Below are 15027 nucleotides of genomic sequence, written 5' to 3'. Positions count from 1 at the left end.
CTGGTCATTTCATTCTTCAGGGCCGAGGAAAACTCTGGGTTAGTGGTATCTGTGACTTTTCAGGCTGTCATGCACTCAGAGGACTCTGAGGAATCTTGCTGAATAACCACAAGGTTATTAAACATATTTATTAAATTAATAAATAAAAGGACATACATAAAGAAGCATTGTCAAGTGTTTGGGGACACGTTAATTGCATAGTACTAGGTAGAGATTAAAGCTTTATCTAGTAATCTTAAAATTCTGGAATCTTAGAAAGGCAGTGGAGTACAGAGCTGGAGACCGTTGACTCAACAGTCTAAGAGTATAGCTGTGTTGTGTTCTAGCTCGTAACCTTGGACCAGTTATCCAACCTTGCTAAGCCTCAGTTTCCTTATGTAAAGTGGAGGTAAGACTTCCTGAGGTCAAGTGGAAAAGTGGTTGATCAGCCTTCCTTCCACTTGTTAGAATACTTACTGTAAGGACACAGACTCATAGAATTTCAAGGTCCCTGAGACTGTTGATGTGACTTGCTTAGTGACATTGCTCAGCAGTGTTTTTCTTGAATTCAAGACTCAAGTATATATGAGTGTGAGTGTGTGCACACATACATGTATTAGAAGCATACCACCTTAACACATTATGAGAAAGGGTTGATGGAAAGTTGTTATATATATGTACTCATATACAATAATAAGCTTTCCTACTTTGAATGGATTGGTTTGCCCCCATGTCATGGAAAGTAATTCACTTGCTGATCCAAACACAAAAATATAACAAAGGAAAATAGTGCTCCTGACTTTTGATTATCTGTGTTAAAAAAAATCTGAATTTAAATTTTATTGTCAGAACCTTCTAGCTTTAAACTATGGCTACTTTAGACTGACTGCTGAGTTGTAGGTGTCAATACTTGCCAGGCCTGAACACAACTGGAAATTGTCACCTCTTCTTTTATTTGTATTTTAAATAAAATTTTTATTAGAAGGGCAATGTTTGACAATTCTCTCTCTAGTTTTGTTAATTGATTCAGATATTCTGGTCATAATTTTATTGATTCATATCAATGTTTAGCACCATCAATTTTTTTATGCATTGGTGAGCTCACTATTTCTAGTCTGGGAATTCTGAAGAATAATCAAATATGCTAAATGAATCACCAAGCACAAAATACGAGCCTTTGGCAAGGAGTCTTTCTTTTTGCCCTGAGTGCCTGAAGAATAGGTTCCATTAACAATGCAGTATTGTAAAAATAAATGCTGCATGTTAAATTGGCTATTGGGTCACATTGCAGGAGTTTTACAGTCAGAAGAGGGGTTATTCCAAAACTTACTGCTTAGATTGAAAAAAATCAGAGTTATGGGAGGCAAATATTTTAAGAGGGAAAAACATGAGCATTGATTCTGTGTTTTTGTAGGGGGCTCCTTGTTAACTCTCCGGAACTTCATTAGGTCTTGCATCATGTTAACTATGTAAACTATTATCTTAACTATTTGTACTATATCAATTATGTATTTATTATGTATTTATGCATAATAATTATATATTAACTGTCTGCTATCTTATCCATTGATTATTAATTCCTTGATGGCAGAAAATGTTTTACTTCTCTTTGAATTCTACCACTTGCATTTGATAAATACTCAAAATATTTGTAGAAGGTATGATTGAATAAAGTAACAATTCTAAACGTTGCTCACTTAAGTATTGGGAGAAAGGTAGAGGGAAGGTAGCAAGAGCTGGGAATTAGAATCTTCCCACTTGCCATGATACCCATGAAAGGCTACAGGATTACATTGAGGAGCAACAAACAACTGTGCCCTACCCCATTCTCCTGACCCCTTCCCTCTTCTCCAAAGATCTGGACAAATAGACTATACAACATGCGTTATCAAAGAAGTGAGATCATTTGACTTCCTTAAGGCCATGGTGTCTATGGTGGTAGGATTGGAAGAGCAAACAGATTTAATTTATTTTCACCCCCCCAAATCAGCTCTTATACCTCAACCCAACTCTAAAGAGATGTTTCTTTGAATTTTGAAGGTTTTCCAGGTTTAGAAGTTCCCTATTGGCCTATGGTTGTATAGGAAAAGAATTATGTCTTTAAGTATTTGACTCCCTAATTACAGTCATTCATTTAGCGAACTTTCATTTTTCTAACACTTTCTCATGGAATTACTAACAGTAAGATCAAGAGGGAAAGTTAACTTGGGGGTTGGGGGAGAATGGTGTTGAGAAAAGAGAACAGAGAAAGAATTTTATAGATTTCAAAAAATTAGTCTACACTTTGTCTCCTGAATAGAAGAGTTAACGAGGGCAATTCATTGTAGTGTTATTTCACTTGTTTAATTAAAGGAGGTTCACTCTGTATCTATTGTATAAACACAGCTTTGATGGTCTAACTGTACAATCACTGTCTTACTCATGTCCCCAGAAGGTGATACGATGACAAATCTCTGAAATTCATCCTCCATCTAAGCAATGTGAGCTCCACCTAGTCACCCACAATTTTAAGCCAGTTCTCAGAAAAGCTATTTAAAAACAAATCTGAAGTATACATAATAATGGTGATGAAAATAAACATTAAGCGAAAGGAAGAAATGATAAACATAACCTTTAGACCACATAACTTCCTTGGATGTCAGCTATTTCAGGAACTGAAATGATGCATTTATCATATTCTCATCTGTTCAATGTGTAATTATTTTAACTATTATGTGTGTTGTTTATAACCCATTATCTTGCAATAACAGCTTGCATGGATCACTGCATAATTTAAAAATATAATGGCTTTTCTTGCCAATATTCGATTTCCAACTCAAAATCTGCTGACTTTAACCATTTCTATTCCATGTACTTTGAGTAAACGAGTTTTTATTTCCTAAGGATTTATCTTAGAATATGCACCTGGAGTTTGTTTTTTCATAAACTGGTTTCCTTTGGTCCTGGTTCATGTGGTGGCTCATTTTCTGAAATAGAATGGATTGGCTCTGTACTTGCAAATCAACTAAATGGGCAGGAACACAAATCTGAGACCCAGGGGGTGTAAAGTGGGTGGGAATAGGGCACTAGTCTAATTATTTAGGTAATGTGATCAATAAAACCTGGAAATCAAGTCCTTTGGTCTTGAGTTACTCAAATTACTCTGGTCATTAAGGAGGGCACATGGTGTAATGAGAACTTGGTATTATATAAGACTGATGAATCACTGAACTCTACCTCTGAAACCAAAAGCACATTATATATTAGTTAATTGAATTTAAATTGAAAAAGTATAAGGAATAAAAAAATAAAAATAAAAAAATTACTGTGGTCACGTTAATTATTGTCTTTGTTGGGTAGATACTTATTATGGCTAATCAATATGTTCCACGTCTATCAAGATAAAAATATGGATCCCATATATGTTGATTTCATATCTTTCCCTACTTAGCCTGGTTGGATGAGATAATGTATTAAGAAAACATTTATTTATTTAGTCACCAAGATTTATTGAATACTTGAAATGTGGATAATCTAAATTGAGTGCTGTAAGTTTAAAATAGAAACTAGATTTACAAGATTTATTAAAAGAAAAAGTTAAATAATAATTTTTATATTGATTACATGTTGAAGTGATAATATTTTGGATATACTGTATTAAATATCTTATTAAAACTAATCTCACCTGTGTTTTAATTTTTTAATGTAGCTACTAGAAAATCTAACATCTATGTAACTCACATAATATTTCTACTGGACAGTGCTGCTCTAGGGCAAATCTTGTATTGGTTATAAGAAACTATTAGATGTTCATCATACCATTGTTTCTACATGCCAAGAATAAAAAAAAAGAAGTATTAAAAATATCTACTCATAAGGGAATGGATAAGCACACTGAAATATAGCTGACCCTTGAACAAGGCAAGGGTTAGAGTTACCGATCCCCCGCATAGTCAAAAATTTGCACATAATTTTTGACTCTGAAAACTTAACTCTCTATAGTCTACTGTTGACCAGAAGCCTTACCGATAACATAAACAGTTGAGTAACACATATTTTGCATATTATATGTTTATATACTGTATTCTTACAATAAAGTAAACAAGTAAAGGAAAATGCTGTTAAGAAAATCATAAGGAAAAGAAAATACATACACAGTACTGTATTTATTGAAAAAATCCTCATATAAGTGGACCCACACTGTTCAAATCCATGTTGTTAAGTCTCAACTGTATTATCAATAAATGAATTGTTCCTCTACTTACATTCTTTACTCTCTTAATATTTGCATAACTGGTTCCCTCTTTTCTTTCAAGGCTTTACTCAAGTTTCATATTAACCATGAGATGCATTCTAACTACCCTATATAATATAGCAATGGCGGTTTTTTTTTAAGGACCCCTGAAAACCCTACACTCTTCTAACTTTGCTATTCTGATACTCCTTGTCATCATTTGAAGTACTATATTTCCTTTTATATATGTCTGATTCCTCCACTATTGCATTCTTGATGTCTAGAATAGTGTCAACCATGCACTACGTGTTCAGTAGATATTTGTTGAATGAATGAATGATGGAGTAGTAGATTTCAATGAAAAGGAATAAACTGGAAAAGGAATAAATATGCATCAACCTAGATATATTTCAAAACTTAAGTAAGATTGATTAGAAGAGCAAATTGCTGAATGAAATATATAGACACACACACCCACAAAACACACCCACACCCATACATCATCATATGTCTATATGACATTCCTTTAAGTAAATTAAACACCTGCATATGCATGTGCCCACATGCACATATACACATGCATGTAGACTGTGGTATTGAAAGTAAATTCTTTAATTAATGAGTGTAGAAGCAGGATATTAGTAGCTGAATAGGAGAAGGAGGGTAATTGACCTGAGTCTCTGAAAGCTATCTGATAAATACTAATGTTATTTAGAATCATATTAACTAAGGAGAGTTTGGCAAAACCTCCCATCCTATTCCAACACCCCCTTTTCTCATTTCTGACAGGTTATTATTCACCTAGCCACTGATTGCCAATTTCAGAGATAGGTATCTTAGCACCGTATGTACATATAAGACAGTGTACATAATTAGTAAAACTGTAAACTATGAACCTTTAGGAACTGATCTCATTTCTTTGTCCAGAGTTGTATGGGAATGGAGGAAAGGACCTGAAAAATCCACTCTCTCTTCAGGTCTAAATGTCTTCAATGTGAGGGGGTACCAGGGTAAATGGCTTTCATTTACACAGTGCAAAACTAGGTGGTGGTGTTGAAGACTGAGCTGGAACGCAGGTGGTTTTCAATAGGTGCAGGGAATGAGAACTACAAATGCAATCTTTTCCAAACAGTAGAGATTTGAGTGCGTTTGCTGCCAGATCCAATGTTGTCTAATTAATCCAAGGGACAGCTTGTCCTGGCAATCAAAATCAAATGACATGCAATAATGAGAAGTGTTACTCAGTGGAGCCACAGCAGGATGAAAACATGTCAGAGCTTTGCTTCTCCAGGGGCTTTAATTTTTTCAACTCTGTAATTTTTTACCTGGATGCCATATTAAAAAACCTCAAACACTCAATACTGATCTATTAGGTAAAAGTCCAAATAAATATCAAGACAATATATAGGTGCCTCAGTGGAGAATTTCATCTTCTACCTTTTGATTTTTAAAATCTTAAATTCAATGATCTCATCTATATATTCAAAGTAATAATCTTCACTTCATCAAAACAGAATAAATAAATTACAATTTCATAGTGAAACAGTGGCAGAAAACAGTCCATCTCTTCAGTGATATCCCATATACACAAGCATTTGGAAGTAATTTTCACTCCTATATAGTAAATTTATTTTGGGCCAGATCAATTAGGAACTATTTATATAGTTTAAAAGTAAGCATTAGCTCAGCAAAATTTATTAAGAGTTTGGTGGATTTTAACTTCCTGGGTTCTGTTCAATAAGCATCTTTTAAATGCCTGCCATCTACAGACACAACTCTGAGGACACAGACAAATTGACTTTGTCCTCGTTCAAGGGAAAGGTCTTACAATGTCTGGATGAAGCACGTTAAGTGCTAACATAAAGATATAAAGTAGTTATGGAGTTCAGTGGAGGATCACCCCCAAATAGAGGTTTGGGAGAGGATCACTAGAGAAAATGAGTTCTGAATAATAGCCCAAGTAAACAATGAAGGCAGTGCTTTCCAGGATGAAAGACATATGACAAAAAGGGTATCATAAGGCAGGTTTTAGTCTGGAAAAAAGAAGCCCATCTGTCTCACTGTGTGAGAAAAGCATGGTGAATGAAGAAAACTACAAGTAAGTGTATGTTTGTAGAGGATGGAATACCTACTACACACTTATGTACACAACTCTTTATATGTGGATTTTATATGTAGACTTTATATGCCCACTTTATATGTGGACAGTAGTTATAAAAGGGTTGTTCCATGTGAGAAATGATGAGGGCAGTGGGTAAGGGAGTTTGCAAAACATTTAGGATAGAATATTAACAGGACTTAATTAATTAGATGAGCGTTCTGAGGTGGATGGAGAAGTTTAGACAACCTGTAGAAGTCTGGTTTGAGTGACAAGTTCTATTTTACTGTAATGTTTTAACCTAGTTACCAATATGATAGATATCAGGATACCAGAGTGGGTAGATAAATACTCCCAAGTTCCCTATGCATAGGTACAAAGGAAGTGCCCCTCAGAGATTGTCCTAGATTTTTGGAACGTGACCATGAGATTTATAAAAGAGATCACATTTGTGGTAGAGGTAGTTGCTGGAGAGATTTCTCTGGAGAGAGCTATTGCCTCTCTTTGAGTCCACATTCTTCTGCCTTCAGGATGCCATTTTTGAATCCTGGTAAGTAGGATTTCAGGGGGCCATTCAGAGAAATCTGAAACAAGTTGGCTGCATTTGGAGAAGGAGAAGACCAGTGGCTGGCTCAAACATGAGGAAGTCAAGGTAGACTATGGACTGTGGTGTAGTTCCTAGGTGACAAAAGAGGACTACTCAAGAGCTGACTAACTGAGGTGAGGGCCAACCAGGAAGTGCTGCATCACTGTCAGAGGCACTCCCAGGATACCCAAGGAAGGAATGAGTGGGTGCCAGATTTGAATCCAGAGTGCCTCAGGGGGAGTATAGTCAAGGACTAGCTACAGGGGTGAGGAAGCCCTGTACCATTGGATGTCATGGGGCTGAGGAAACACGATACGCTCCCATCTAAAAGAGATCCATTGGTTGGGTCAAAGAAACATCAGGAGAGACTGCCCAACAGAAAATCATAAAGAGTCAAAGAAAATTCTTAAAAAAAAAAAAAGCCTTAGGTTTAAGAATTCCCCAGACCCACCTGGGGACACTAGCTTAGACTATTTGCTGATCACAGAGAGCACAGAGCAGTTCCAACAAATAAAAGTGTCCTCACTCTCTTCAAGCCTGGTAGGAGGTACAAGAGCTAATGGCTTGGTGAGGAGGGAAGGAAGGAGGGAAGGAAGGAAGGAAGGAAGGAAGGAAGGAAGGAAGGAAGGAAGGAAGGAAGGAAGGAAGGAAAGAAGGAAGGAAAAAAGGAAGGAAGGAAGGAAAGGAGACAGAGGAGAAACCAACCACAAATCACATTCCTTCACGTCTCTAGTCTTCCAGCAGGCTGGAGCTCAAAGGGAAGAGAAATTTGATGTTAAATCAAGTTGGACTTCTGACTAATATTAGAATAGAACTTCTAATTACTAAGTTGAGGTTCCATTTAAAGGAACTCTAGGACTGTCATTACCTGTAAAATCTGCCAATTTTCACTGAACAATTTTAAGTGAACAGTGGAAACAAAACTAAATTGTTTTTGTTGTCCTACTAGTTGTGTTTGTTTGGCATCCTAGTTAACGTTGTCATTTACTGACATTGGGTTTACGTAGCAATAATAGATTTAATAGATAAAACAACGGATTCTTTCTATTTGGGAATTTGTTGATGTGAGGGTGGCAGCAGAACATCCAAGTGAATTTCTACAATAGCTGTATGAATTTAGACCCAAGGAAGAAGTCAAAAAATACTCATATGTTTCTCTTGAGCAATTTTTTCCCCGTTTAGCTCTTTATGAATGATGATCACTTCAAAACCAAGATATCTATAATCCCTCAATAATCTTTGTGGGTTTATCTGCTTTGATCAAACCTACAGAAGGCTACCAAGATAAACTATCTGAAATACCATATTTTTGTGCCTCAAAAACAGTGACTACCAATCAATTATCAATCAAATTTGAATTTCACAGCTCAGCAGGCAATTTTCACCAATTGTCTCTCCATATTTACTTTAACTCATTTCTCACCACTTCCACATGGGACCACTATTTCTGACCCCAACAGAACTCTTTAGGCTTCATTTATACTTTTGCCGTTCACCATACTGGAACACTATTTCAACCAAATTCTATTTTCAACACCCAATTCAGACACTCTTAACATGGGTTTCAGGCAAACCAGGGTGTTTATAAGGCCCCTGAGATTGCAGATGAATTTGTATGTCTTTTGTGGGAACAATTAAGACAGTTTTAATACAGGGTCTGTAACCCAGAAAATAGTTAAGAACCATTGACATAACCTAAAGTATATGATTCACTTCACTGTACCACTGTTCACTGCCCTTCCCAGAACCTGTGATTACAGAGCCTCTTCTTCTCAGATGCCTCACTGTACTCGCTCTTGCTGCAGCTGCTCCCACTGATTGCCCCACAGCCAACTGGAACTTACTCTGGGTCCAGAGTAACTCTGACCACAGACAGGGAGTACTTTTGCTTCCTAAGCCCCCATATTCATCTATTATTTCTCAGACTAACCTGAGATGTGGTTTGCCAGGGTTTTCTGACAACTCTACCTGGTTGCTGGTTACCTAAAGTTTTGGGTCCCTCCTGAACAATCATGCGTATGCTCCATGACTGGAAGTTCCCTCATTCCCTGGCATCACTGCAGTTGGCCTTCTGTGCCATGTCTATCTCCACAGAACTCCTGGTTTTCCACTGTTAGGTTCTGTCCTCATTTTTACAAATACTGCTACTTCATCTTGGGCTCCAATAACAATAACGCTGATGCCAATAAGAACAATAACAAGCATGCAGTGCTTACCTACACTAGGCCATATATCTAATGTTTCATATGCACTGCCTCATTTCTTCCTGACAACCGCCTTACCTGATAGACATTTTTTAGCAGGACATTCCATTTATGGTAGCTACTCTTTATTGAGCAATCACCACATACCACACATTTTGCTAGGCTATACATACATGTAATCCCCAAGAACATATGGAATGGGTTTTTTAATCTACAATTTTTAGAAGAGGAATCTGAGAACAAAGATCCTCAATGACTAAGTTCACTTAGATAGCAAATTGCAATTAAATCTCGGGGTCTGTGCTCCCAGTGCCAGAGTTAAACAGGCTGGCCTGTTCCTCAGATGCCTGCCTCCCTGTCCCACCAGAACCTATGGTCCTGATAGGCAAGTCTCACTGATCCTGGTTTTTGCCTCATCGGATTGTTTCTGGATATGATATTCATGTACTGAGTGTGTCCTAAAGTACTTGCTTGTAGGTTGCATGTGTTCTTCAGTTCCTTTGCTTGTTCATTCATTAATTTATTAGTTTATTCACTTGTTTGGCATATACTTACTGGGTGTTCATTCTATGCTAAGTCTTACTCAAAAACTAGGGAAACAAGATTGGAAAACCACAGCTTGGAGATAGACATGTAAGTAAATATGGTGGTCTAACAACAACCGTAATGGAAGTAAGGAGCCAAAATTTATGAGTCAAGGTAAGCAAATAGAAGCTAGCACTTGAGCTGAGACATAAAGGCCTTTCAGTCAGAGACAAGTGAATCTGGTAGGAGCATAACGGCAAATTCAGAGAGCCCCAGTGGGTTCGGTAAATGCTGGGGGTTGGGGCAGGAGATGAGGGGGATGGGATGGATAAGGAGCCAGATCACTGGGGAGCCTACAGACCCTGCTGCTGAGTGTAGGTTTTCTCCCAGACATAGGAGAGCTTCAGAGGAATCCTGCCATTACTCCATTATGTAGAATTTATATTAGTAGAAAGTAGAAACCACATCTTCTAGTTTGGGAGAAGAATGTTCCTTGTCATGCCAAGCTAATGTTACTTGTGTAATGGAGCCCCAGTACTGCTTGCTGGGTAAGAATTTGTAATCTCCTAATACATTTGTTTAGCAAATGCCCAGAGACATGACACTATAACACACTCTACCAGGTTTAAAATGTTCTTTAATTCTTCCTCTTTACTCAGCCTGAAACACTGAAGGATGGTTAGCTTGAAAGACTTGTCTGAAAGGCTTACTGATTCTAAATGATGTGTGACATTATCAGGGATTAGTGCACACACAACCATCCCTGAGCTCGGAACGTTTACCTCCTGTGACGAATATGATCTTTACCCCATAAATTCAATCTGCTGACTTGCTCCTTTACATGATTTCTGATTAGAGTTTGGAAATCCTTTAGAAAGTGAGAGTTACTAAAAGAAAGGACCCGGGGAAGTTTTAGGACCATGCACCTTATTTCATGTTTCTTAATCAAATCTGATGCCTGCAAAGTTTTATTGAATTATGTACTCCTTGGAAGAAACATCTACATTCTCTGACTTTTGCATGTTTTGGCCTGTCTCAGAATTCACTCTGTGCAATCTTTCAACAGACTGGGACACTACTCCTAGTCATCTGCATCCCATACTTGCAGGTACCTATACCCTGCCAAGAGTGACATATAACATTGTAACTCAGGAGAAAAAAAGAGATTATCGATAAAAGTTTTAATCCATGACCCACCTCTCCTTTCAACCCCGAACTGTGGATCCTGAGAATGGGGAATTTGCTCTTTGGAGTAAAAGATGGTAAAATACTTTCTTGCTTTCAATGTGGTCCCTCATCTTGGAGTTCATTATTTCTTTAAACATCCTTAACTGTGGCTTGGTAATTTTACTTTCTTATGCAACCTAAGTACAAGCAAAAAGGTGCTTGGGGTGCTCCAAGTGTTTGATCCTAAGCTTTCATGTGGCCTCCTGCCTCTCCTTGCACTGGCAGGAGATGAAAGGAAACCAGCTGTTTTCTTGTTAAAGATCAAGGTGATCAGGATGGCGACTCAGGACCTGGCCATGATCGCTGCAGGGAGAGCAGAGGCTGGGCAATGTTTTTCCATTAGGCACAGTATGTCAGATTTGTGTAGCTGTCAGAAAGTGTATTTCATTTCATGCCTATTTGTGATTTCTTTGTTGTTGTTGTTGCCAGGTTTAAATTCCTGGCATCACACTCAGTAAACTGAATGAGGCTATTATTAGTAGTCTATCCCAAATGCAAGAGAATGGCTAATATCTCAGATTCTTACTATGTTTCTGTGTTGTTCTTCACACCCTTATTTTTATCCTCACAATAATACTATGAGATACAAGGTGTTATTTCCATTTTACAGAAGAGAAAATCGAGACACAAGAATTTAAGTAACTTGCGTAGATTATATTGCTCGTAAATGTGAGTAGAGCTGGGATTTAAACCCACACAACCATGCCAGGACTGCAGTGAGATCGGAGAGGTTCCCAAGGGCATAAAATTTAAGGAAATACTCCCTCACAGTCTCCTATAAGCTCAAACCTGAGAGTGAGTGCCTCCTTAAATCAGGTATCCAGGGTAGTCTTTGCTGCTTGCCATACCCTAGGTCCAGCCTTGCTCTGGAGCCTGAGTAGTGTTAAACCTCATGCATACTGCTTCTTTTGTTCTCACCCTTATGGATCAGAGTCAGCTCTCAATGGGGAAGCAGATTAAACAAACCATGAGAGGGTTTGTAGGTGCTAAAGAGACCAGCAGAGATGGAGCCCAAAGTAGGATTCCTCCTTGCTCTTGGCTGGGCATTCTTCTCTTGCACTATGTCCCTCCCATTCTTCTCTTTTAATGGCTTTGTCTCAACTCAGCCTTCTTCAATACAGAGGGCAATAAAGATATTCTTCATTTGAGAGGTAAATTTCTGCCTCCCATAGAGAAAACATTAGAGCAGCAGCACAGAGTAGGGTGTGTACTCAGTTAAGCCTTGTTTCATTTTATCAAGTCCAGACACACCCTGAGATATATATTGTCAAAGATAATCCAAGGATACATGTCTATGAGGAATCTCAGGGTTTTAGAACAGGATCTGATGAAAAGAAGTCAAATACATCAGAGAAAAGGAAATTGTAGGGAATAGTCCAGGATCCCAGGGTAATCATGAAAAACTCACCTTCACCAAATACCCCGTACTCTTTAAAATCTTTTAGTACACTTGGTACGTTTTGAATAGACTGGACTTTTCTGGTTTGCTGACAAATGGTAAAATAATTATTATATCATTAGGACAAAGAGGTCCTTCTATTCAGTCCTATACAACCTAATATTTAAGAAATCACTGGAATTATGGACTGATAATGTGAGAACTATCCCTGGTACCCTGTAGTGATGGGCCAATCCACTCTTTGTCTCAATGGGGCATGGAATAAGCCTATGAACTTACGAACATATGTGGAGGAGAGCCAGCAGCAACTGAGACCATAGTTGAGATGAAGGGAGGTGAATGTTATGATCTGGTAGCTTCTTTGAACTTCTCAATATCACACTAGAAAGTTCCTGGTCAACAGTCTTTTATCAGTGAAATCCCAGCCGATTGGCTGATAATAGTTTCTCTTCTTTTATAGATATCATGCCAACAGAGCCATGTGGGAGGACCACACTAAATGAACAAGTCAAATCACTATGGTTAGGAAAGAACTGGGCCATGAATGAGTAGCACTTGCCTCTTTGATTAGGTTCATAAACCTGGGTCCAAGGCGCCATGGCTTGTGTCGATGACACTGTAAGGAGCTAACAGTCAGCTGGGAAGCCCGATGAGAGGCAATGGCCACCATGTACACTGCATCATACATCAGAGCTGCTTCAGTCTGTGGAGGAAAACACACACCACATCTTCAATTCCACCTTTGTTTCCCTTCCTTTACCTGCATATTCATTCTACCTGCTTCCTTATCTCCTATTTGTCTGATTTCAACAGCTATTTATTCTCCAGCTGAACAGTTTTCACTCTCTGATAGCTATTTTTCTCTAAAATAATACCTCATACTCCATAGTAAATTGGAGTGATAGCTCTGCTTTGTTTTGAGTTCTTAAAAAAAAAAAAAACCCACACATTAGCCACAAAAGACTTGATTCAGGGAATAAACATTTTTGGAGCACTTTCTATGTTAAGCATGGTGTTAAGATCAACTACATTGAGTTAGAAGCTACTAAACCTCAACATTTCAATATCAGGTTTTGTTTCTCAGGACTTATACCTATTTATACATTTATTTACTTGTTTCTATCTGGTGGAAAGAAACAGCTGCTAACAAAACTAATAGGTAATTTCCAAATAGGGATACTTTGTTGGTCACTTCCATTTACCGGAGTCAAGAAGGTTTGAGCTGTGGAATCAAATCTAACAGCACATTGTGGAAGACCTTTTGAAACACAGACCTGTGTAACTTGCTTGGACTACGCCTACTTTTGTCAGCATTTGCTTTTTGGTAGAGAGTGTAAGTAATCCTTGCTTTTGGGCATTGAGCATCTCATTCTTCCCCTCCTCATGAAATTTCTCTCATTTGCAAAATTTCACACAAAACTGCTAGCATTTTATAAAAAGTATTGCTCTATGGTTTTCTTCAAGGATAACATTGTATATAATACCTTCACATTTTAGTTGAGGGTTTTCCCTGGAACTTCATTTGAAAATCTCAACAATCTCTCCAAATCAACAGAACAGATAGATAAAACCACTTTGGTAGGAAAACTGACCCCCAGACAGGATATTGATTTCTGTAGGGTCCTACATATAACCGGTAATTGGTAGAGTTAAATCTAGAATCCAGGTCATAGATCAAAGGTCATTATGTTTGTTTGTTTGTTTGTTTGTTTGCTTGTTTCCCCGGAAGTCTGTTGATTTGCTCAACATTTACTATGCACTTATTGAGAGCATGTCTTAATGGAAGTGGAAAGAGAGGGTAAGGGTTACTACATCTCACACTTTACCCATCTGTGAGTCCAGAGATTATCCCCACTTTAAATCTGTATCCTGTGCAATCTCTATCTTTGCATTTTCCATATGCATTTATGGTGACAGCAGTTTCTCAATAAGAACATGAGTTTTGTGAATGCAGAAATGTTCCACTTCATTCTTTAGTCGATAACACAGTTACTGGCACATAAACGATACTTAAAGTTGTTTAATAAATGTTTGCTGAAGGAACTACTGTTATTTCATGCCTCAAAATAAAATACATTTTTATGAGAACTGTATAATTCCACAGTGTTAAGATGTACTTCTAAGATAAATTGTTTCACTTACATGATTGACAATAGAAGTTAGGTTGGTAGTGGTGGTGGTGGTGATTGTTAAAGCTTAAAAATGTTTTGATCATTTCAGCTCAAAACTGGTATATAATCAGTTTCATAGATGAGAAAACTGAGGCTCAAGAAAATTAGGTGATTAGTTCAAGGCCACCCTGCTAATCAGCTGTCTGGCCAGGGTTCGAACCCATGACTATCTGATCCTAGCACCCATGTTCTTCACTACTCTGCTATGCTAATTTGGTGTAATTGAAGGAGAGCAATCCATTGGCAGAATGAGACTTTTTGAAACTCACTCAATAATAACGACTTTTTAAAACTCACTCAATAATAACAGTGACTTTTATCAAGTTCTTATTATATGTTGGGTACTTCTCTAAATACTTGGCAAACACGGAATCTTCACCATAACTTTTACTCCTTTGTGGGTAAAGATATGACCAGGTTAAACGGCGTCCCCAAACTAGTGGTGGGAAGATCAAGATTCAAACCCAGGCATTTGGTGCTGGGGTTTATGTTCTCAACCATGAGGCTGAGCTGCCTCTGAAGCAAGTATTCGTCTGATGATTTAATAATTAAAGTAATAGCTCAATTATGGTGACTGTTCATGGACAACTTACTACACACCAGGCACTGTAAGCATTCTACACAT

General features: G+C 37.8%; 1 protein-coding gene across 9 annotated transcripts in view; it reads right to left on the bottom strand.

The window, feature by feature from the left end:
* The window catches only part of GRIK1 (glutamate ionotropic receptor kainate type subunit 1), a 362944-nt gene that overhangs the window by 82019 nt on the left and 265898 nt on the right, over positions 1–15027 (bottom strand). For all 9 annotated transcript variants that reach the window (XM_028116006.2, XM_028116022.2, XM_028116012.2 and 6 more), the window contains one exon: positions 12791–12934. In XM_028116006.2, the coding sequence (XP_027971807.1) occupies positions 12791–12934 (144 nt within the window). The remainder of the gene's footprint in view (positions 1–12790; positions 12935–15027) is intronic.

This window comes from Eumetopias jubatus, unplaced genomic scaffold (genome assembly GCF_037043125.1).
Source record: "Eumetopias jubatus isolate StellerSeaLion01/CBP00866 unplaced genomic scaffold, mEumJub1_p1.0 scaffold_1, whole genome shotgun sequence".
Taxonomy (NCBI): domain Eukaryota; kingdom Metazoa; phylum Chordata; class Mammalia; order Carnivora; family Otariidae; genus Eumetopias; species Eumetopias jubatus.
The sequence above is the reverse complement of the archived record's forward strand: the minus strand, read 5'-3'. Positions and strand labels throughout refer to the sequence as shown.